The sequence below is a fragment of the Doryrhamphus excisus genome, linkage group LG6, assembly GCF_037039965.1.
Source record: "Doryrhamphus excisus strain RoL-2023G ecotype Guam linkage group LG6, RoL_Dexc_Guam_v1.1, whole genome shotgun sequence".
Lineage (NCBI taxonomy): Eukaryota > Metazoa > Chordata > Actinopteri > Syngnathiformes > Syngnathidae > Doryrhamphus > Doryrhamphus excisus.
In genome coordinates this window covers 18,901,487-18,925,941 of record NC_136362.1, presented here as the reverse complement: position 1 = coordinate 18,925,941, position 24,455 = coordinate 18,901,487, and the positions used below count along the sequence as shown (strand labels likewise).

Here is a 24,455-nt window from a genome sequence, read left to right as displayed (position 1 = left end):
ATACAATGTTAAGCCAAACCGTTAAGAGATCCGAATTTACGTTCCTCTTCACCGAAATGCGACCACAACTCCGCTCACGGGACGAAGTACGGGGGTAAGTCACACAACTTAATGTAAAAAAAATCCAAAATATCAATTTAAATTGAGAAGAAATACATTTGAGGCTATCTAGTTAGCTTGCTAGCTCACATACGTTTAGAGTCCATGCAGCATATAAGAGTTGAGCAATGTGTTGTCAACAAACAATATGATTGTAATGGTTTTATTTAAAGAAAGACAGCTTTTCTTTGCACTGACTACGAAAATATTCAACATTGAATCCTTTTTCGCGGAAATTAATTGATAGGTTGGGTCTGGAACCAATTAACTACTCTAAACGCTGTGATTAGCTCACATACCGTTCTAATGGAAACACTGCCCTCTGCTGGGTGATTTCTGTAAGTACAGTAAAACCTGTACTTACAAATAAGCGAAATGAAATGGATAAATGGACATTTAACATCAATTTGGCCTTAGAGTGCTGTTATTGGTGAATAGAGTGAGGAGTGGAGGCTGGAGGGGGTTTGTCACTTTATTGTAAACTTCAGCGGCAAGTAAAATGATGAGACACACATTGGCCTGGGTCACTATCTGGAATGTTTCTCCCTTATAATCCATTTCTTAACTAAGGTACATTTACATTACAATCCTATTGTAACAGACGCTACCTTCTTACTTTGTTGTACGAATAGTGCTCCTCATCTTTTTCATCAAAGTTCTGGAAAACCAAGACATATTTTTAGCATCATTTTCATCCAAAACCAGGGCGTATGAAAACAGAGGTTCCACTGTATTCAAAAAGCTTTTGGAATTGATCTCAACAGTTGAAACTGTCCCACTCAAAGTGCTGCCATGTGCCTGATTGTTCTCATGTTTTTTGGCCGACATCATCATATACAGTGTAAGTGACTTTAGGAAAGCATCTTATTGCTGACAGGCAGTTCTGTAAAAAATAGCACAAATACAACACAATTTCAATTCCCAGAACTACACACCTTGTTTGTTTTCCTTGACATAGAAATGTTATTTATACAGTATGCCAAACATCTTCTTTAATCCATAATGACACTTATTGGAAGAAGTTGTAGTGGTGATTGTTGCTCTTGGCTAGGTTTCTTGATAGCTAAAAAAAACAAAAAAAGACATAGTTAGCAGGGTTTCTGCTACATGTGACGGTTGTGGTGCAGAGCCATGACAAAATAAAAAACGTGAAAGCAATGTTTCACTGTGCTTTATTGTGATAAGAATGCACCAGAATCACCTGTCTTCCCTGTTGGCACTTACGCACGTGTGACCAGATAAAAGTATGCAACATGTCTTGTGTTGACGTTCACTTGGTTCCTTGTTATCGTGAGAATGAAAACTAGTCTGTAAAATGTGTCTTCAGTTGATGGCAGGTAGCTCGTCACATGCTAAGCTTATCTATTCCACTGTGTGATCACTCACGTTTCAATCTCATTCCACTTTCTGGCATCTTTGTTTACACATTTTGCCAGACTCTCATTGCCTCTCTGCCAGCAGCTAGCTAGTTTGTTTTTTTCCCACGGGCGAGCTACAAGTGGCTATTAAGTTTTTTTGTGTCATTCAACAATCTTGCTCTCTTGTTATCGTTGTAATACGTATGGCTTGTCGTCAAAACTTCCACCAGATGTGTGTCTAAAAGTTGTTAGCTTTACAATAGCTCACTAGCTTATGTTGAGTACTTTTTGTTCAAAGAATATTTGCTTCACTTCTTCGTATTTTTACGAAGAGGTAAAAATATTTTTCTGCCAAGGAGGTTGTGTTTTTGTTGGCGTTCAACTGTTTTTTTTGTCTGTGTTCAAAATAATTTCAAAAGTTCAGAATGAATTATGATGAATTTTTCGAGAATTGATCTTTGAAATCCATTGCGAGACAGGAGCATTTTTGGCATTTGTGCATATAACGCCACAAAAAAATGCTCAGATCACTTAGAAAAAAAAAGTTTCCAACAGGTTGTACATAATATCGAGAACAGATCCAGATGATGAAATAATTCCAGATGCTATGATCCATAAGTTAATTTAAAATTTTTCATTACTGGTATTTTAATAATGCATTATCATTTTTTAACATTTTGGCCAGCTACCCTGATTTTTTAAATGTATTTAGTGAACATTCATTCATTCATATTCTACCGCTTATCCTCACAAGGGTTGCTGCGGGGGGGGGGTGCTGGAGCCTATCCCAGCTGTCTTCGGGCGAGAGGCGGGCTACACCCTGGACTGGTCGCCAGCCAATCACAGGGCAAATATAGACAAACAACCATTCACACTCACATTTATACCTATGGACAATTTGGAGTGGCCAATTAACCTAGCATGTTTTTGGAATGTGGGAGGAAACTGGAGTACCCGGAGAAAACCCACACATGCACGGGGAGTACATGCTAACTCCACATAGAGATGGCAAAAGGTGGAATCGAACTCAGGTCTCCTAGCTGTGTGGCCTGCGCACCACTCGTCCGCTGTGCAGCCTATTTAGAGAACATAATTTGTATTATTTTTTAATTTTAGTTTGCCCATCCACTTAAGTTACTAAACACGTTCCTTGCAGTTTATTATTATGATTATGAATGATTGATCATCTGTAGGGCAAACTACAGCCTACAGGCTGAGAAGAGCGCCAGCAAGTGTCACATGTTGTTATTCCTGCTATTATTCTAATAAATACAGAGCATATTGGAAGAGTGGCTACATTGACCGGTGACTGAGACAAAAAAGGGTGTGACTGTGGGTGGAATGTAATCACTTATCTTTTTCTCAGCTTCAGTGGCTAACAGGTAGTCAGCCACGCTCTTCTTGTTTAATCCCATCATCTCGACGGTAATGGTTTTAAAACCAGTTTGGGCCATAAATGTGTTAGTGTGGCGTGCTGGTGTGTGAGCTCACTCTCTGTGGTGCAAGGACAGCTGTGTGAGAGCTCCTAAAGTGTTCAGCTGCTCCTCCAGCGCAATCATTCTTACGGCAATGTATGCAGATACCGACAGCAGCAGCACCACCCTGCAAACACATGGAAAATGCATAGGGAGAATAAAACTGCTATGAGAATGTGTTAGAGTGAAGCAGGAAATAATAGCAGGAAATGCCCAATGGAATTTTTTGACTTGGCAATGAATGAAGTAAGTAAACCACACTAGCGTGGCATCAAGGCCGATGTTTTAGTTTCATTCTCAGGTGCCCTGCCTCTACATCAGCTCACATTACAAACCGCAATGTACTTACAACATCACATAGATGAAGAAGACCACGCTGAAATTCACGCTTTGTCGGACGAAGAAAAACGACATGACGTCCTCCATGGCCCTCCAAAGCCACAATGATGCTGATGGAGGCAAATTAGAATTAGAATTCCTTCTCCGACCCATTAAGGAGAACTTGTATTGTAGAAGCCTTACACACACCGTCCTCCACCTCTTCTCTTGTGGAGATGCTCGAAGGACCATCTGCTAAACAACAAGTGCAATTTAATAATTGTATGAGCAAATCCACAACTTCTTCTTCAACTCAGCCAGGTGTGTCCTAATTTTTTCCACCGAGGGCCACATACGGATTCATGAAATTTATTAGTATTTATTAGTATTACTATTATTAGTATGCTTGTTTGCTATTGTTTTTTTTTATATTATAAAAAAATAATAAAATAAGATAATAATCTTGGTAAATATTCTTTTTGTAATATTATGACTTTATTTCCATAATATTTGAACTTTATTCCCACAATATTAGAACTAATATAACATGTTTAATTACATTTTGTATTTAATATTGGTAATGGTAATGGTTTTATTTCATTTGAACATGCATCAGATTACAATTGAGTGCATCCCATAATCAGTTCACAGTTCCACATGTCTAAAAGGAGTAGGAAGAAGCAAAGCTTATTAAATCCTACCCCTCCATCTGGTACTTTTACAACCAGTAATTGTTACATTTGTTCATATTTGTTATATATTAATATAATATTTTGAGTTCTGTTAAAATTATACCTGTTTCAACTTTTTTTTTTACAAGAATTGTAATTATGACTTTATTCCTATAACATTTTGACTTTTGTCTTGTAACATTACACAGTGAACTTTTTACCCCAACCTAATTTTCCCCAACTTACAAATGTATTCCTCATTTTGTTTGTTTTACATACTATAATATTACAACTTTTACAACTATTACAATGAGCGAATTCAAGAAACAATACAAGCAGTTGATGTTTTCTAAATACAAGGATGAAGAGTCTTGAACCAGTCATGATGTGCTATATATATCACTATATTGACACTTAGTATGGTACCCATTATGTCATTGGATGGTCATATCACCTCGTACTTCGATACGAGGTGCACTATTAAAAAAAAAAACAAAAAAAAACCTGAAGCTGTATTATGGAAAGCAGGAAGTGAACAAATAAATGTAACAGTTACTGATTGTAAAAGTACCAGATGGAGAGGTAGGATTTAATAAGCTTTGCTTCTTCCTACTCCTTTTGGACATGTGGAACTGTGAACTGATTATGGGATGCATTCAATTGTAATCTGATGCATGTTCAAATGAAATAAAACCATTACCATTACCATTACAACTTTAAAAAACTTCAAGCCACTAAAATGCTGTTTTTATATATCTATTGTAAAATTATACTTTTACAATGGCCCCCCAGGGTGCACTTTGGACACCCCTGGACTAAGTCAAAGAGAACCTGCATACAGTATCTCACAAAAGTCAGTGCGCACCTCACATTTCAGCAACCATTTTATTATATATTGCTAAGATACAATACTATAGAAATGCGACTTGAATATACCTTAGAGTAGTAACTGTACAGCTTATATAACAGTATAGACTTACAATACTTACTCACAGCCACCATTGTCTACATAGCTGGCAACACAAGTGAGTATACCTCACAGTAAACATATTTAGAGTAGTACCATTGTTGTCAAAGTTTAATCCCACTCTCTTCCTTAGACTTGAGGATGCCCCACAGGTACTCCATTGGCTTCATGTCAGGAGACATACTTGGCCACTCCATCACCTTCACCTTCAGCCTCCTCAGCAAGGTGTTTGTCATCCTGGAGGTGTGTTTGGGCTCCTTAAAATGCTGCTTTTCCAAAGGGACATGGTTCATGCTGTGCTTCACATTGTCACAGTGCGTGTTGGAATTCATGTTTCTTTCAATGAACCACAGATCCCCGGTGCCAGCACCTCTCATGCAGCCCTGCACCAAGACGCTACAACCACCATGCTTGACTGTAGGCAAAGCATGATGATCTTGGTACTCGCTTGTTACCAGCTATTTAGACAATATTGGCTATGCGGTGACACATTTGCAGTGAAGCTGGACACTGTCTACTCTAAAGTATATCATACTGTCATTTCTGAGAAGATACTTCCATCAAACATGTTGCTGAGGTGTAAGGTTGTGAGATAATGTACTGTAAACCCTAACCCTAAAGCTATAGACAGGAAGTTGCATACAACAAACAAACAGACAGCTGCTCTCTGCTCTCTACCTCTGCTGGCCGGTGGGGGAAAGATGCCATCCACATAACTGCCATTCTGACCATCTTCGTCACTCTTCTCAATGGGCTCACTGGGCACCTGCGGTTTAAATAGACTGTTTAAATTATTTATTATTACTAGTATTGGGGTGGCACGGCGGACTAGTGGTTAGCGTGCAGACCTCACAGCTGGGAGACCAGGGTTCGATTCCCACCCTCGGCCATCTCTGTGTGGAGTTTGCATGTTCTCCCCGTGCATGCGTGGGTTTTCTCCGGGTGCTCCGGTTTCCTCCCACATTCCAAAGACATGCTAGGTTAATTGGCCACTCCAAATTATCCATAGGTATGAATGTGAGTGTGAATGGTCGTTTGTCTATATGTGCCCTGTGATTGGCTGGCGACCAGTCCAGGGTGTACCCCGCCTCTCGCACCAGCACCCCCACCCCCCTCGTGAGGAAAAGCGGTAGAAAATGAATGAATTAATTACTAGTATTATTATTGCATTTTACACTTGTTCAACACAGCTAAAAATTTTATAAAATTAGATGCGTGAGGCGCATGTGCAAAGCAAATCAAACAAACAGTTTTTGTTTGAACTTTTTGATAAGAACAGTGGCTAACTTGTTTTTAGACAAGAATGTTAAAAAGTTGCTTAAAACATGGCCAGTGTATCTTGTACAACAAATTATTCTCCGTTTATTGATCCCTATGGCACCAATTGTTTGGACATTTGACCAGTCTCAACCCGCGTCTTGGAATGGATTGTGTTCCATCGCAGAATAATGCATTCAGTCATCAAAGCATGGTAAAGTAACAGTGTGTTTGTTGCAGCATTGAACCCACCTCCTTGTAATCAGTGTCATTCTCAGCAGAGGACTCCTGAGGGGTGCTGAGGTCACTGACTTCCTGCGTCGTAAAAACAGCAGCATTTAAAAAAATAGCATACATGTCTAGTTGTTACCATGTCCACTGGTGTGCACAGTAGCAGTTCTAGCTACACGGGCGGTTCGATTGGTCATTCTCTAGGGGGCGCTGTAAGGATATGGAAAAGAAAACAGTCATTGTTTATCAGGTCTTGTGTATCAGATGGGCGCCTTATACTGGCAGTCTGACAAGTCAGTCCACTTCTCTGCCACTGTAAACAAGGAAGTGAGGACGCAAGGGCTTGATGAAGGGACTCATTTGATTGGTTAGACCAGTGGTGTTCAAACTGCATCCCAAAGGGACATTTGTGGCCTGCATTATTTTTTTTTTTACTGGCCCAGGGCACATTCTAAAAGTATAATTTAACAAGTAAACCAAAATAAACCCAGCAAAAATGAAAAAAATCACCATAATTTGACTAGAATAATGTCAAAATATCAAGGGAGAAATATTAACAGGAAAAAGTTATAAACATAATTACAAGAAAAAATTATGTCATTTTAGTAGCATAAAGTAGAAATATTATTTTTGTAAAAGTTGTGAAATTAAACAAATTTGTAATTTTTGAAAAATAAGGTTATGCAAGTTCTAATGTTAAGTATAAAGTCAAAATATTATGAGAATAAAGCCATAATTACGAGATTAACAACAAGAAAGCTGAATTGAAAGAAATGAAAAAAACAAAATTTTAAGCGAAAAATATTGAGAACAATGAACATGTAATATTATGAGGAAAAATAAACAAAGAGCAAACACTTTTTCACTCTTTCACAAAGCTGACTTTTTTCTTGAAATATATATATGACTTCCGAGAATATCTGTATGTGTTGGTTTACAAAATATCACCGTTTGGCCACCCCTTGGGTACAGTATTGACATGCGTGTTTAAGTGCTACTCAGGGATGCATATTGATTGGCAAAAATCACCACTATTGGCCAAAATGCATTGTTTGAATTTGGGGCTAGAACCGCCACTGGGTATGCACGTACGCGATGGGGCACACCCACCTGATCATGTGAGCAGAGCCTCTGGAGGAGGTTGTAGCACATCTCTCGGTTCCACAAAGACACAAAGAAATACTGAAGCAGGATACAGGAAGAGAGGAAATAACTGGTAAGATTAGCAATAAGGAGAGTCATCTATGGATCTTCATAGAACAGAAAGGGGTCATTCCCAAACTGTTTCAACAAAGGTGGAAGCATAGAATATCTTAGATTAATGGCTTCACTCGTGGGATGATTCAGCCTATTTTTGGCAAGTTTAACTGATGAAATGCACCAAAAGAATGTGGCCTGACCTTCTCTCCATCAGCAGTTTGTATCGATAACATAGACAAAGCTTGGCTATGTTTCTTCACCTCCTGTACACTGGATAGAGGAATCACCACCTGCAAGAAGACCTAGAGCTGAGCTCAAAGTTTTTCTTTCAACCTTGATTTATCGAGGTCTTACCTTAGTGTCTTTAAGCAGCACGGACGAGTAGAAACACACATAGTTTTCACAAACATACAGTTTTCCGTAATACAACACTTCCTTCTGCAGGGTGCAAACGAAAGCTGTGAAGAAAGAACAGGCAGCCGTAACACCCACATCCAAATAACAGCAGAGGAACGGCTACACTCACTCCAAAACTAAACTCACTGTGTGTCAGGTTGTCTTCTTCAGGGACCTCTGGGAACAGTTTGTGGAAGTTTTTGTTGTGTTTTTGGAAACTCTGAAATGGAACAAATAATACACAGGCTCACTGGCTACTGTATTGTAGGTACACCTGCACACCAATATAATAAAGATTATTCTCATTTTTGATGGCCATTGTCTGGGATGTGCTAATAATACCAGTTTAGGTAGCTATAAGTGATTATTATGTGTATTTCCAAAAATATTTGTAATACTATAGCAAGGAAATGCTCCTATATTATACTCAGTGTACAGCTTGTGTAGCACTATAAATGTACTATCCATGTTTCAGTTCTATATATAATATTGTCCCTTGAGAATATACATGTATACCTTTGTGAGACACCCTGTGCCTTAAAAGGCAGCAGCTGTACCATCACACTATCAGTAACTGACAGCTAAGTGGAAGAGTTCGGCTACTGTATGTTCTTATGTGTGATGTCAGATTACTCGTCTCTTTTTGTTTTTTTCATCTCCAATTTTTAACATGGCTAAAAAAAATGATGCCAGAAAAGAAAACATGAAGTACATTGCTACTGATGGCACCGTCTGGCCGATCAGTGCTCTCCTCCATGATGGTCCTCTCCCTGATAAGGACAGGACATTCAATGTCAGATGACATGTTCAAACCATGACAGCTTAGATGGGAATAAAGATGGAGTCCATACCTGGCAGTTGGGTTGCCATTGAAGTTTGGATGTAGTTCCTGGAAGTCCCGTCCATCATCACACTCTGTTCGGTATTTCTTACTTAACTTGTTGGAACCTCTGCGGGTGCCAAAGTATCCTGTATCCTGACAGCTGTCCACAGAGAAGACAGGTTCACGGGTAGATTTAATGCTCCATCCATACTGTGTTAAAGCTTTAGGCCACATTAGATATTTTGTTTTAGCAATACTTTCATGATAACATTCAGTATACAAATAATGTCACATAGTTTCGTGCAGACCTCCTTCAAAGTTGAATTATAAAACAAAAACTAAAAATAACTTCATTCTGTGGTTGCACGGCGGTCTAGTGGTTAGCGCGCAGACCTCACAGCTAGGAGACCCGAGAAACATAAATTGGATATTCTTATCTCTCACTTCCTAACTCTTTAGCAGTTTAATGAGATTCACGTGCCGCTACACTGCAGCGCACGGCTTCTTTAGCTGCAGCAAGGCTGCCCACGACAGTCCACAAAACTCTAGATGACAGGAGGAGACATCCTACAGCAGGGGTGGGTAAATATTTTGACTCGTGGAGTTAACAAAATTGTCCGAGGTCGGCAGAACATAGTATATTTAACACACACACACACACACACACACTATTTTATGCTTATAATTTTCCTTGAATTATTTGTGTAATTTTATCTGTAAACGTTGTATACTATCAGCCGTTCTCATGTCCCTTTTTTCAGGAGCACTTTAAACATCAGATCACATCAAACTATGTAATTTAATTTGACAGTTTTGTTGTTGTTTTTTTTACTAAATAAGTCATCCGACTTGCAAGTCATGTTGCCAGTTTGTATGTTAAAAGTTGAAATACTTAGAAAGCAACTGGCGGGCTGGATTGAAACGCTTGGTGGGCCGCATGTGGCCCCCAGGCTGTATTTTGCCCACCCCTGACCCAGAGGAGTCCTAAAAGACAACGTACGGTGCGTGTAGCACGAGTGCTCAAACCACCGCTATGGTGGTGGAGGTGGTGTGGGGACCTAGTGGGGATGTACAAAAAACAAAAAACGGAAACTGCACAATGCTCGCGGTAGGAAAATACACTTCTCAAGAAAGTGAAGGCAGAGTGGTGTTCAAGACCCCACTGTAAATGATGATGATGATGGCTGTGTTGGGTGAGAGATGAGAAAGAGTTCAGCTAGTTGGGAATGGTGGAGACAGGGATCTGACCATTTCTCAGACTAGTATGCACATTAGGAGTGAATATACTCCCATCACTAACTTTGGCTCATATAGATTATTTTTTTTCTCATTGACAGTAAGCCTTTATATCTAAACATTTTCAACATACAACCATTTCAAATGCTAATATCAAAACTGAATATTTTCTTTTAAAAAAAAGACATTTACCCGATGTGATGTCTGTGAGCACAATCCCTCATTTCTCATAACACAGTTTAAAGTGGGATTCAAATGTTCTACTACTTTGCAGTATAATATAGTGACTAGACTTGTGTGCTAGCTTTTAACTTGATTGGCATAGTCAGTTCATTTGAGTTCCTAATACATACTAATACATATCATCATTTATCTTTTTATTCATTAAATACAGTAAGAATAGGCATATTTCAGATATAGTCGGCAATTGTGATTAACCATTATTAATTTGGTAAGAATCTGTGATTAATCTGGTAAAATCTTTTAATCATCACCCACAAACATCATTTGAATATCTATTTGTTGTACAGCGCTGTAAAAATCGGCGCGCTTTGAATGAAAGTGTCAATGTCGTTATACAGTAAATAACAATGACTACCCCATCCTGTTTGATTCTTATGTCCGACATCTACAATGTGACAGCCAAGCCTTCTTTCATTGTTTCACTTGGAGTTTAGTTTCACAATATGCTGTGCACACATCATGTTCAGCTACGGCATGAAAACACATAGCAGAAAGAGTCAAACTTTCCTAAACAAATAATTCAAACAAACATACTCACACAGAGCTGTCCAAAGAGAATTTCCTGCTCATACTCATTGTGGGAGAAAAAAAAAACAGACACACACACAAACGGTGCTCACACACTTTCCCACGTGTAGGGCATACTCATAAAATATTTAAAAATGTCAAAAGTTTCCAAACACAAAGCGCCTGTTTGTGGACTTCATTCCTGCCAGTAAGCACAAAGAAGTGAAAGGCTGAAAAAAGACAAGGTGACAGGAGAGTCACTCTTGACAGTCTCATTGGAAGAGCAGCCAATCACATACAAAAGGGGAGTGGCTTCTGTGAAAGTGAACCAATTGTAATGAAGGAAGGTGAGCGCTAGCAGCGCTTCATCTCCAAAGGCAATGGTTGCCATTGGCTACACTGTAAAACCACACACGGGCACACAAGGCAGTCATGTGAGAGTAACCAGCTCAGCCAGCAGTGATAGGCATCAGAGAGGGATTGTTTTCATATCTAAGTTGTGTTCCTTATGCTTTTGTCGCACGTTATAAGGCGAGCAAGCAAGCATATTTGATGACCATGTGACACTAAATATAATTTTATTTTCTTCCTTTGTCGTTCTTCATGATGTCATGAGTACCAGTGACAGTGTGATGATAACTAAAGAACCGGAATTAGCACCTTAAAAGGATGGTTCAGATTTTCTGATATGACGTTGGATGACATATCCATCAGCAGTGTAGTGCATCAACAGTGACTTATCCCGCACTTGGTCCTGTGAGTGGAGTTAATAATTAAGTTAATAAAATAACACTGCGCCACTGAGAGGTCTGACTTTTTTATTAGCAACGGTTTTGTGATGCAAATGACATTTTTGAACGCATTTTGTTTTCAGAAGCCAACCTGTTTAATTACGTGACCCCAGCAACTAACCGGAACTACTTTCCTCCTCACCGAAATCCAACCAGAATTATGCTCACTGGACAAAGTTGGGGGTAAGTCACTGTTGATACACTACACAGCTAATGGGGATGTCATACAACTTCATGTCAAAAATGGGAACTGTCCCTTTAAGGGACAGCAAAAAGTGAAGGGAAAACAGCAAAAAGTGATGAACCAGTGCCTCCAAAACAAGTATTTTATTAGCGGCAGCAAATCAAATGATGGCACAGGTGAGTGAATCACATTGCTGTGACAATTTGAAGTGGTCACAATGAAACACCACCGATTAGATCCAATACCAAGTGCTGATTTTGCACAAGCTACAAAATCTAGCGCTTCCATTCCTCTGTGGATTTTTCTCACCTTTGCTTCACAAATTATTCTTTGACCATTGAGCTTTTTTTCTGGATTAAAAACACTTTACTAGTACACAAATGTTTCATTGTGGTGCACAACTTATAAATATCACTGCTTACTACGACTACGATGTATAAGGTATTATTTATTTTATTTATTTGAGATTCTCATGTGATGCCACAAAAAAATTACATGATATCATTATGGCAGTCTTTTCATTTTACATGGGGCAAGTTCGGGCAAGTAGTTCTCACCTTAAGGATTCCCTATGGGCAAGTCATTTTGGTTTTTAATGTAGAGCCCTGTACCAGTATATAAAAATAATCACCCAACCCTACAGATCCCTTTAATCAGTCATAAATAGGCCTATAACACACAGCAGGAATAAAAGAGCAAATGACGACCTGTGGAGTCTGTTAGGTATCATTAAAGGGTAGGTCCATTCATTCATTCATTCATTCATTTTCTATACCGCTTTTTCCTCACGAGGGTCGCGGGGGTGCTGGAGCCTATCCCAGCTGTCTTGGCGAGAGGACTGGTCGCCAGCCAATCACAGGGCACATATAGACAAACAACCATTCACACTCACATTCATACCTATGGACAATTTGGAGTCGCCAATTAACCTAGCACGTTTTTGGTCATTTTACTTTATTTTAGTTGCATTACACAGTGGTTAACTTCTTGTATGACAGTTGAGAAGGTTAAAATGTTTTAAAAACCTTGCCTGACCAGTTAATAAAAGCTTCATGTTGACAACAGTACATGCTTTTACCTATCTCTAGTTATTAACAAGTCTATCAATAATCATTATGCTTGTATGTTAATTATGGTAGATTACTGCCGTGATAATTATTATTTCTGCCTGGTAACCCAATGACACCATATGACCTTTCCTCTTGTCACTTGTCATTAGGATCAGTGTGCTGAGCCTTCTGTTGAGGCTGGAATGGTGTTACTTTCAGTATGATTTTACGAGTGCGTCACATCTTGACTTACCAGCATGTTTGGAATTACAAGTGAAAACATGAAGTGCTTTTGCATTGTTGCAATTCAATCAAATTAATTTTGGTAATTTAAAAAAAGTCAGTTAAGTGCACTGTAGAAGAAGTCATTTTTTTAAACCACTTATCCTGTTCAGGCTCTGACACAGGATACTTCCTGGAGTGCAGAGTTGTCTGCATGGTTGGATCAGCACCTTACCGGTCGTACGGGCTCCTGGGTATAGATTCTTCCAATGATAAGAAAATGACTTATGACTTATGTCAGTATAAATGATAAACATATACATATATATAGACACACACATACGTATATATATATATATACATATATATATTGATACATAAGATGAATGAAATGCTGTCATGGAGGTGACAAACACCGGCAAAGGTCGGCTGAACCTCAAAGCGTAAATGGAAGCTATCGGGGTTAGTTTAGTTTAGCATGCTTGTGTGGTTGTGTGGCTTTCATGTAAAAAGCGTTTTTACAATACCTGATGACGATGTGGAGGTTCTGAGTGAAAAAGACGGGAAGCATGTTTATTCTTGTAGCCCACTCGTCGCACAGACATTCTCAACACACACAGGAAACACTACTGGCCTTCAAAATAAAAATGTAATTTGTCGTCATATCGTGATACATTCCAAAAATATAGTGATATAGCTGTAGAGCCAGCACTGCAACATTTTTAAGTCATTCAATAATTCTGCTAACAAATACACCAAGACATATACTTGAGTATACTGTACATGGTCCTCTGATGAATGAAATACTACATCGTGACTTAAAACACGCTGTGAAAGTGTGCAGGGCAGTCGTAGGTGAGGCAAAGATGGCAACCGTGAACATGCGTTACACATAGTGCTTTCCCAACGTGAGATCATTATTGTCCAAAGAAATACCAGATTATCAGATTTCCTCTTCCTGGTTGGGTGTGAACAGCCATTAAATAACAGCAAGATGCTTCTAATTACCAATTGAAAGCACTGAGGCCTGGTCATGCAAAGAGGAAACGTACCACCACTAAAAATATCTCAAGGGAAAGCAAAAAGGCCATAGCCGGATCTGATGATCTATGTTTCCTATTCATGAACAAAACAATATATGGAGTAACATTATGACACGTGCTAGCATGTGTTGTGTTAGCTCTATACGGAAGAATGCTCAGAGCCATAGCGTCTAACATTTATCCTAAATTAATTCATTTATTATCGAACAACTAATTCGATGCTGTATTTTTTTAATTCACTACACAATTTCTTTAAAAAATAAACTATTAGTGAAATGGCTGTACGCAAATAAGGTCTGCTTCTAACTAAGAACAAGTTGAATAGTGCATGTGGTGTACCTGAACGTAACACTGTTTAGCATGCTGGAAGTACAGTATTGGTAGCAGTTCAGTATGATGCAATGCAGTTCCACACAACCACAATAAACATATACTGTAGTTCAATTAACATCATATTATCAATTTACAATTATATTGGTATATTATACAATTCACATTAAAATAACACTTACCTAAAATGTTGTCGAATCAGGTCTCCGCTTCTTTTTTTAAGCTAGTGGTTCTACGAATGAGTATTAGGGACAAACTAGGCTTTTTATGCAGTATAAATGACATATACTACAAATATAAAGTCTTAAATGGACAATAATTAGCTTATATACTATCGAGGAAGAAACTACTTCAGGTTCATCTTTGGTCTGCGCATTTCCGGTACTTTGTCTCCACCTAGCGGACAAATGATGAACAACAGCAATGACAACAAAGTTCCATTGTGCTGCATATCCAATCATCTGCTTTTAATACAAAGTCAAGATATTATATCTACATCTAGGTCTTTTGTAAAGGAAAGAACAGGTACATAAGTGAAGGAGGAGGATGGCGTCATCAGAGCTGGCCCTTGACACATAATCATTACGCCTTGTGTGTGTGTGTGTGTGTGTGTATGTGTGTATCTTAAAGTAGTTCTCTTGACACAACAACTGTTTAGAAAGTGAAGGAATAACATATTTCCATATATGTCACACACTGTCAAGACTTCTAGACCACACATCGACTTCATATAATTTTTCAAACAATTTTTAAGGGCAAGTAACGTGTAGCTGAGCCTTCTGTCAAAAATACACTTGCTACCATGTGCTTTAGCGAACTACATCTGATGCCCTTTGACCTTGTTGCTAGAATCACCCGTCTTGTTGCTATGGAGGTCGAGTAGGGGCCCGGGGCGGCATCACTGTAAACTTAAACTACCTGCCTCTAATATACATCTCTAACTAATACTTGGACATCAGTATCAAATAGCACCCTACACAGAGGGCATACTTTATAATAGAGCAAATGAAAAAAAGCATTCAACAGAGCACCAAAATAATAAAAAATAAAAATGGACAGAAAACTACATTGTATTGGATATAGTTAGTTTAGATACTCCAAATGAATAAAAACAACATAAAATGTAATAAAATAGATTCATAAATATCTTTAAAAAAAGGGGGGAAAATCACATTAAATAAATATGACACAATAAGGCTTGGTTTTGCGACAATAAGAACAATATTGAAATGTATGTACACGATTTCAGGCGAAATATCATCAATTTGCTGCACTATGACATGGCTGCTGTGCTCTATAGTCACCACCAGTTATGATGAGATGACAAATTCATTTCACGCAGAAGGAGAAACATCAATAAGGACAGTTAAGGACATAGAATTTGAATGGGACTGTAGTGAATTTAAAGTAAACAACACCGTATTGACCGTAATATAGGACTGTATCATTCCCGAGAAAGACACCTCTTGTCCATACATGCAGACTGGCAAGTCAGAGCTTTTCCTTCTGTCACTCAAGACAGATGCAGGCAACAGAGTGTCTCAAAGGTTGGACACAATTTACAAAAGGGGGAGTTATGATGATTTGATAGTATTAAAAAATGTCAAAAATGGGTCTGAAAAATAAATCAAGTTTGTCTTATATTTGGGTTATTACGGTATTTTCATAATTAAGTGGTAGGATTTAATTGCAATGTGGTGCACTTCAAGTAAGCTGGCTTCAGAGGGGCGTTCTTACTCACTCAGATAATGTAACATAATAAGATATATGATAATGTGAGCAAAGCAGCATGTTAAAACACAAATCAGCGTAAGGCAATGATAATAATAGTTACAAAAAAAAACACGCACACGTACACACAAAACCATAAGACAAAATATAGGAGAAGTCTTTCAGAAGCATCCTTGTCAATAAGCCACCATTGGAGCCGACACGATGGGCCTGACGTGAAGAAGAGGAGGATGAAGGCGCAATACAAGCAAATATAACAAGCAAGCTTTGTCAAAGGCGCCAGCCCAGTCCGGGATATTCAGAGTCTCTCTTGGTCTGACATCACAATTCATGATAAGCCACAGTTGATTGGCTTGTGTTGGCACTGTGCGTCTTGTTTTGGAGCGTCCACGTGCGTGTCTAGCAGGCCCGTCCACAGAACCTAACCACCTGCTTTCGTAACGACACCATAGAAATGTTGACCCTTGCACTCTTGTAAGCCATGAGTACACCAAACCAATAGATACAAAGTTGAGGATAAAAAGCCCATTATGGGTGCAGCAAATATCCAGGCTCTTTGTGTGTTTCTTTTAGCATTTATACACATAGAGAATCAGAATTCCTGTTCCTGTATTTCACTGGTTCATATTGGAGATAGCTGACCACGACACATACAGTATGTATTATTATACGTCCTTCACACTGGAACACTGAGGTAAGTATATGGATTACACATGTAGAGTCTAGCGCAGCTCTTCCGCAAAAAAAAGAGCCTGGCTGTTGTTAGACACAGATTTGTTTTTTTTGTTTTTTATGTCCTTGTTGGTGTTGAGATCCCTCTTTGCTCCGTCATTCCGGTTGTGTCTTCGCTTATGTTGCATAGTGGTCAAAGCTACCCAAATACTCCAGAGCGGCTTGGTAGCAGAATTGGTACTCATCCTGCAGCAGAGACAACAATAACAAAATGGAGTATTATGATTTTAAAAACAAGTTCATTAACATCATAATGTTCATATTTTTTGTAATTGTACAGGAACGTGGGTAAAAAGTTTGGGCACCACTCCATCAATCGTATTCCATCAATGATTGTAAGAGTGCAGTGTGAGGAACATGTTGGTGTACCTCAGTCTGCACCATGGCAGGCCTCTGTGTCCGCAGCATTTTGACAGTTTGGAAGATGTCCACTGCCCCTTCGTAGCGCATCCTCTCCAGCACGATGCTCAGAGTGATGAAGACCCCTGTCCGACCCACGCCAGCACTACGGCCAAAAGAACATCTTTTGAGTCCCACCTGGATGAGGAATACATTTCATATGACTTGAGCTTCCTCTCACCTGCAGTGAACGCTGATTGGTCCATCCTGGCCAAATTGCTCCTTAGTTTTGTGCACTTGACCGATAAAATCGATAAAACCCTCGCCAGATTTGGGCACCCCTTGCTCGGGCCAATCAGTGAACTGGAACTGACGGACTGTTCGTGATTGGCCATCCTGAAAGAAAATTAAGAAGCAAGTTGTAAGCAACTATATGAAGGTGAAAAGTAGTTATTCTAAACTACCTTATGTACTTATAGAGTACCCTGTCTATTAGGGATAAGGCGTCCATCACTGGTAAAATGAGGGATTTATTTGCGGTTTGGTGTTTATTCCAGCGGATGACAATGGCACCTGCCGGTTATGTGTGGCATGGCGTTTATTAGACGCCACTATGCATTGACTGTTTAGTGGGGCAATTTCCTATTTCCTGTCTAATGATTACAGTTATCTGACCCTGGATCAGCGGCTGTGGTTAACTTCCCGCTGTCTTGCTTCTATTGTCAGCCACTCTGGAGGCAATTACATCTTTTCTCCACCGCTCAGCCTTTCTGACTCCCCTTTAATGGAGATCAATAGAGCATCTGTCAATGTGGCGTCTGGGCCGGACAGGCTTAACTGGAGTTATCTATGACTGGCATACGTACACACACACACACACACACACACATATATGAACATGCAGTCACAACACACACCAGCTGTCAGGCTATTCTGGGGACAGCATGGATGAATTAGTAATCTCAGGTGGCCTGTTGTGATACACCGGTTCACATACAAATGAGGTAACGCGCTGCAGGTCGATAGGACATCGCTTTGGGCCGCTGACTCCATAGAGCGCTGATAGATTGGGAACACACTAGAATAGTCAAGGTGATGTCAACGCTACTCTTCGTATACGACATGCAAAGGAGAATGGAAACAAACAGGGACACACCCTGGCATCTGTTACTTTGAACTCCCGCAGGATGTACTGAGGCATATTGTACTCAGCCATTGGGTCCACAACAAAGTACTGGTACCTGGCTGAGCGCTCAGCTGGCCAGTACTGGTGACACTTCTCCTGGAACGTTACACACACAAAAGCACTTTGATTACTATTATTATTTTTTGTGTTATTATGGTCATCATAGTGAGAGCTATTGTCCTCACGCGGCCCATCTCTCTCAGTTTAGTGAGCATGACCACGATAGTTGAGTTGTGCTCCCACAGCATCCTCCAGAAGTCCTCAGTGGTCTCTGCCAGTGGACCCTGGGTGGCGATGTAGCCTTTCTGCTGCCTACACAAACACACACAAAGGGATCATCAAAGTTGTGAAATCTCCCTAAACTAGCATTGGCTACAACTGTGGGTAGATCTAAAGTGCGGCATGCAGCTTGTTTTTTCAAACTGTGTCACAAATTCCGTCTTTGTATAGTTTATATCAAGGGTCTCAAACACGTGGCCCGTGGGCCAAATGTGGCCCGCAGGACACGAGTTTGAGGCCCCCGCCTTGATATGAAAGTTTAATGTCAGTGCGGCCCGCGTAAGTTTGATATGGATGCTGTATGGTATCATGTACCCAGAAAAAATTATTACGTTTGATTAATGTTCATGTTAAAGGTTAAATAACTGTTAATAGTTATCCTCCCTATCCGTGTGGAAGTGGTAAGTTTTTGGCTATTTAAGTTTAAAGGAAATAACTTGAAGGCTACCGTTTCGGTCGCTAGCTCTCTAGTTTGCGAGTTAGCATGTGTCTCAAGACCCTGCAGTTGCGCAATATGTTGTAAATAAAAAGAGTATAAATGTGACTATAGTCGTGTTTTGTCATGTCTACAGGGCTCTAATAATGCTTTGTTCATTTTAATCTGAAAAAAAATAATTTGTCTACCCACCAACTATATGTGGTTTCTTAAGTTTTTATTATTTGCCGCTTTATTATTATTATTATTATTATTATTATATTTATTTATTACTGATCGATTGATTTTCTTTATTCTTGATTTGTTTATTTATTTTTCATCTTATTTTGTGTAGAAAAATAAAAATTAAGATATTTGAGAACAGTGGAACGTTTTATCAGAGCTTTTATTGTAGAAAATTGTAACCAAAGCGTTTTCGTTTCGAAGTTTTTTTTAATTTTTTTTGTTTTTAATAAATGCTTTTTTTTTTTTTTTGGAAAACCTGATGCGGCCCAGTCTCACCCAGATCCGAGCTCCAGTGGCCCCCAAGTAAATTGAGTTTTATATGATCGTATATTTTAGTATATATAAAGTCTTTATTATATTCATATCACAACATGTTGTTGTAGTTGTACTACACCTAGTATTTTTGCTTAGTTTATTCAACTAGAGGTGGGAAACTTATCTACATACCGTTCAGTATTATATTGCGTAATGTGTAGTGGCCATCATATATTTCCAGGTTGTCTTTATTTCTTAGTGGTCTCAAGAAGTAGAACAGTCAGAAAGTGTGTGCACAAGCAGTCTGGATGCCTGAATCATCGCTACCCTCCATTTTTTGACATGGACAGTGCCGTGCAGTGAGCGGGGATGTGTACACGGTAACTGTAAAGCTGACATGATGTGACAGGCGCAGGCACTGTGGTGAAAACCTTTCCAATCCATTCAGTCATCAAATGATCAGCAAGAGGACAAGCGGCCAGGTCACATTAGTGTTTTCCTTCAAGTAAACATACCTGTAACCATCAATGTAGCTGGCGTTTATGTAGTCAGACCCCTCCAGGCCTCTGATGGGCTGGAGACAAACGCGGGTGGTCTCGTAGGGCATGATGTTGACAAGCCGGTTCTTGAATTTGTTGCAGGGGAGGTTGGCTGTGACGAAGCGGGACGTGTGGGCTTTGGTGTTGGCCAGTCGCTGCATGAAAAGGAAAATAAATGCTTTTCACACAACCCAGTACTATTAGTGCAGAACAGGGTTTTTTTTTAGGGTTTTGTGGCCTCCTCTCAAAAACAAAATTCATTATTTAGTGCTTATTTAGTGGCATTTTCTGCTCTCTGTAGTAAGTATTTTTTCACTTAAATACAGCTTATCAGGTTTGAAAAGATGTGTTTTCTTTATTTTTTTTAAGCCCTGCCTCCTATCAGGGGAGGTCCGCGTCACTATTTCAGTGATGTAGATTTTTCTTTTCTGCCCGTGTACCTTAAACTCCAGCTCCATGCCAGTGACATGCTCGCCGTTCTCCACCTTGGCCAGTTTCTGCATGTATGAATAGAGACTCCTCGCAGCAACTTCTGTGTTGCCGCAGGCCACGGCTTCCAGGAGTGCCTCGTGGATGAAGCTGTACTGGTCCTCGGTTTGCACCATGTAGTTCCTCTGCGAGCGCATCAGTGTAACGTGACCATAGATGTCAGCGGTGCGCTCATGGCGGATACGCTCCAACATGGCGTCGATGACGATGAAGCAGCCTGTGCGGCCTACGCCAGCACTGATGTGAAAATGACATTTGTGAAGATAGGTGGAACACACACAGAGGGAACTTTTTACAATAATTTCTTGGATTATATGACTTTACCTGCAGTGGGCAATGATGGGACCGGCGTCTGGGGGGTTGCAGGCCTTGACCCTGCGCAGGAAGTTGAGGAAGGGGGTTGGATACTCAGGAACGCCGTGATCTGGCCAAGCGGTGAACTGGAACTGACGCACCTCTCGTCGTTCACTGCTGCCGCTCTGACATGACAGGACAAGCCGAGAAGTTATCTTTCACGTTTAACTTTTATTCACGTTGGATGGAGGAGGAAGTGGGAAGGTATTTATATACTTTTTGAATTTTTTTCGATTGGCCATCAGTATGGCCATCAGTATTGTGAAAAAGCATGTGATCTGTATGTGCCGATAAATGCCCTTTAAAGCCAATCATCTGTGGCTAGTACTGTTGCATCCTGTAGAGATCACAGTTATTATTTAGTTTCTTTTTGGAATGAATAACAAACAAATGTTGGGTGAAGTCTGTGCTTTGAATAGACTTGAAGTTGAATGACGAATGGGAATAAAAAAAAGCACATCACACAAAACAGAATGAACAGAACTGTATGTTTCCTGCTATATAAACTACCTAGACGGTTGGTACCTCACCCATTTTTTATTCATATGACGCAGTTGTCTATATGATACTTCATGACACTTCAACACAAATGTTGAAAAGTGACAGTACACTTAAAAGCCACAGTTGGCCTAGTTTGTGTGTTTGTAAGTAGGCCACAGAGACACACGAGAGTTATGATTAGCTTCAGCAAAATGCTCTGCTTCCAACATTGGTCAAATCTCATCACCCCAGAGAGGAACGACAGCCTGCTTATACTGGCCACAAAGTCCAGGCTAATATTATTATTCAGAATTTACTACATAAAGACAAGCACATTTAAGTCATTTAAACTAAAACAGACATATTAGAGGATATTTTACAACCTATTGCCTTTTTGTGGCAGTATTGTGGAGTGTAGTAGTGACCGAAAGGACAAGGTCGCGGGTACAAGCGCCCGAAATGCATTTTCTCTGTCGGCTGGCTGGGCTCTTTCTTCCAGATGAGGTGAGAAGCACTGTCATTTGGGAGAACCTCAAAGTAGAACCGCTGAGAGGATCCAGATGAGGTGGCTTGGGCATCTGGTCAGGATGCCTCCCATACGCCTCCCTGAGGAGGTACTGAGGGCACGTTCAACCGATAGGAGGTTTCAGGGAAGACCCAGGACACGTTGGAGAGGCTATATCATTTTACTAACAACACTAAATTCACCACACTTAACACTCAAAAGGTGTAACACAGAAATATACAAACATGTACCAATAGGAGTTACAATGCATTTCGTCTGAGGGGTGCTGCAATGACATAAGCCTCCCTCTAGGCTCTGGGCCCTCTCGCTGTCTCTAGTAGACAGAGAGGCGGAGGCAGCAGCATCCACCATTTTCTATGCTGTCGGTCGTCCAGTGTTTGCTCAAACAAAATGAAATGCATTGTAGGAAAACATTAAAATTTTTTTGTATTCCATAAACTCGTATTGGTACATGTTTTTATATTTCTGACATATACCTTTAGTGTTAAGTTACTGTGTGATGAGTTTAATATTGTTTGTAAGATTACACCGTGAGTCAGACTGTTAAATTGAATAATGACTTCCTGCAAATTCTAGTGGCTTGATAAGCTTGTTGCGAGTCCTATCAAATAAAGAGCTGCCTGGTCCTCACAGACTTGTGTGCGCCACAATGTATGCCATTGGACACATGTGGCTTTTATAGCAGTGCAACTTATACACCGTCATATACGGTACTCCTGTTGATTTCAGCTTTTAAGGCTGCACTCATACATGTTGTTCTTCACGCTGTTGACAATGGTTACTGTAGCAAAAGCTGCACAGTAAACATCACATGCATAAAGCAAAATCCGTAATTTTTTTGTCATATCCTGCCAAATTTACCAGCTTAGACAGTCACAAAAAGCTTCTAAAACCTACTTTCTAAAAATCACAGTTATTACACACACAGGAAGAAAGCAGAGCAGAGCGACAACAGTCACTTGACATTTTAACACTGGTCCATGTTTTTAGCTTGAGTAGTGTTCACATTGCTTCCACTTGCTTGATGCACACCAGGATTGGGAAGATTGGGTTCACACTTGACCAAACGAATCGCACTAACAGAGCGACCGCACAAGAGTTTGTTTTAACCAAACAAAAGATGACAAGTGTGAGCACCCCCTTTCTCTATGATGTTTACTTGTGGATGTGACTGCAAGCTCAACATATGGAAAAGTACATAGGCGGAAAAATTACCTTATGTAGGGAAAAGGTGCGGACACAAAATGTAGCCAGTTCCATGGTGTCCAGCAGGGTTAGCTGGATTGTCCCGTATGTGTCTGTGCCCCGACTTGGCCAGTACTGGTCACACTTTATCTACACACATGAACAACAGCGTTACATGCTAACATCATCAATATCAACCTCCAAAACATTGCAAACACATGTTAAGTTAGACCAGGGGTCTCAAACTCAATTTACTTGGGGGCCACTAGAGCTCGGGTCTGGGTGAGACTGGGCCGCATCAGGTTTTCCAAAAAAAAAAAAAAAAAATGCATTTATTAAAAACAAAAAAAAATTAAAAACTTTGCTTTGGTTCCAATTTTCTACAATAAAAGCTCTGATAAAACATTCCACTGTTCTCAAATATCTTAATTTTTATTTTTCTGCACAAAATAAGATGAAAAATAAATAAACAAATCAAGAATAAAGAAAAGCAATCAATTAGTAATAAATAAATAAATATAATAATAATAATAAAACGGCAAATAATAAAAACTTAAAAAAACACATATAGTTGGTGGGTAGACAAATTATTTTTTTCAGATTAAAATGAACAAAGCATTATTAGAGCCCTGTAGACATGACAAAACATGACTATAGTCACATTTATACTCTTTTTATTTACAACATATTGCGCAACTGCAGGGTCTTGAGACACATGCTAACTCGCAAACTAGAGAGCTAGCGACCGAAACGGTAGCCTTCAAGTTATTTCCTTTAAACTTAAATAGCCAAAAACTTACCACTTCCACACGGATAGGGAGGATAACTATTAACAGTTATTTAACCTTTAACATGAACATTAATCAAACGTAATAATTTTTTCGTCACATTTTTAGTCACATTTATACTTTTTTTATTTACAACATATTACGCAACTGCAGGGTCTTGAGACACATGCTAACTCGCAAACTAGGGGGCCTAAACTAGCGTCCTGTGGGCCACATTTGGCCCGCGGGCCGCATGTTTGAGACCCCTGAGTTAGACTCATTTTATTCCTTTTTTTTACCCTTGATTTCTCTTCCAAGCGTGTCATCATGACAACAGAGGCCGCCCGCTGCTCCCACACCATTCTCCAAAAGTCCCCAAATGTCTCAGCCAGCGGCCCCTGGGTGGCGATGTAGGCGTTCTGCTTCCTATAACCGTCAATGTAATTGGCGTTGATGTAGTCACTTCCCAAGACACCTGCCAAACAAGACAAGCAAGGAACTTGACAAGATGCCATGTGCACGTTTTAAATAA

General features: G+C 39.7%; 2 protein-coding genes across 11 annotated transcripts in view; both read right to left on the bottom strand.

The window, feature by feature from the left end:
• Positions 1-553: 553 nt before the first annotated feature.
• On the bottom strand, positions 554-11,021 carry LOC131126484 (GRAM domain-containing protein 2A-like). 5 transcript variants are annotated; one of them, XM_058069084.2, is made up of 13 exons: positions 10,813-11,019; positions 8,824-8,955; positions 8,685-8,742; positions 8,120-8,192; positions 7,931-8,034; positions 7,777-7,866; positions 7,487-7,558; positions 6,398-6,460; positions 5,567-5,654; positions 3,455-3,505; positions 3,282-3,381; positions 2,949-3,059; positions 554-1,162 (listed from the first exon to the last, which is right to left on the bottom strand). In XM_058069084.2, the coding sequence occupies exons 1-13, from the start codon at positions 10,848-10,850 to the stop codon at positions 1,147-1,149; spliced, it is 996 nt and encodes a 331-aa protein (XP_057925067.2). In that variant the 5' UTR covers positions 10,851-11,019; the 3' UTR covers positions 554-1,146. The 5 variants fall into 5 exon arrangements, with proteins under 5 accessions (XP_057925067.2, XP_057925069.2, XP_057925068.2 ...); XM_058069086.2 differs by having other exon boundaries at positions 3,461-3,505; XM_058069085.2 differs by having other exon boundaries at positions 3,455-3,502.
• A 5,039-nt stretch (positions 11,022-16,060) lies between these two features.
• Positions 16,061-24,455, bottom strand: part of ptprsb (protein tyrosine phosphatase receptor type Sb) — a 92,842-nt gene continuing 84,447 nt past the window's right edge. For all 6 annotated transcript variants that reach the window (XM_078791603.1, XM_078791604.1, XM_058069090.2 and 3 more), the window contains 10 exons: positions 24,223-24,398; positions 23,187-23,306; positions 20,936-21,090; positions 20,563-20,848; positions 20,099-20,277; positions 18,574-18,700; positions 18,359-18,484; positions 17,444-17,598; positions 17,233-17,368; positions 16,061-17,049 (listed from right to left, as the gene is read on the bottom strand). In XM_078791603.1, the coding sequence (XP_078647729.1) occupies positions 16,981-17,049; positions 17,233-17,368; positions 17,444-17,598; positions 18,359-18,484; positions 18,574-18,700; positions 20,099-20,277; positions 20,563-20,848; positions 20,936-21,090; positions 23,187-23,306; positions 24,223-24,398 (1,529 nt within the window). In that variant the 3' untranslated portion in view covers positions 16,061-16,980. The remainder of the gene's footprint in view (positions 17,050-17,232; positions 17,369-17,443; positions 17,599-18,358; positions 18,485-18,573; positions 18,701-20,098; positions 20,278-20,562; positions 20,849-20,935; positions 21,091-23,186; positions 23,307-24,222; positions 24,399-24,455) is intronic.

What these genes read in the sequence shown, in the direction of transcription:
- LOC131126484 (XM_058069084.2), bottom strand. Translation starts at nt 10,850, where the DNA reads ATGAGTATGAGCAGGAAATTCTCTTTGGACAGCTCTGT. An exon ending in AATGGCAACCCAACTGCCAG is followed by an intron (nt 8,743 to 8,823) that starts GTATGGACTCCA and finishes TGTCCTTATCAG; the next exon opens with GGAGAGGACCATCATGGAGG. An exon ending in AGAAGACAACCTGACACACA is followed by an intron (nt 8,035 to 8,119) that starts GTGAGTTTAGTT and finishes CTTTCTTCACAG; the next exon opens with CTTTCGTTTGCACCCTGCAG.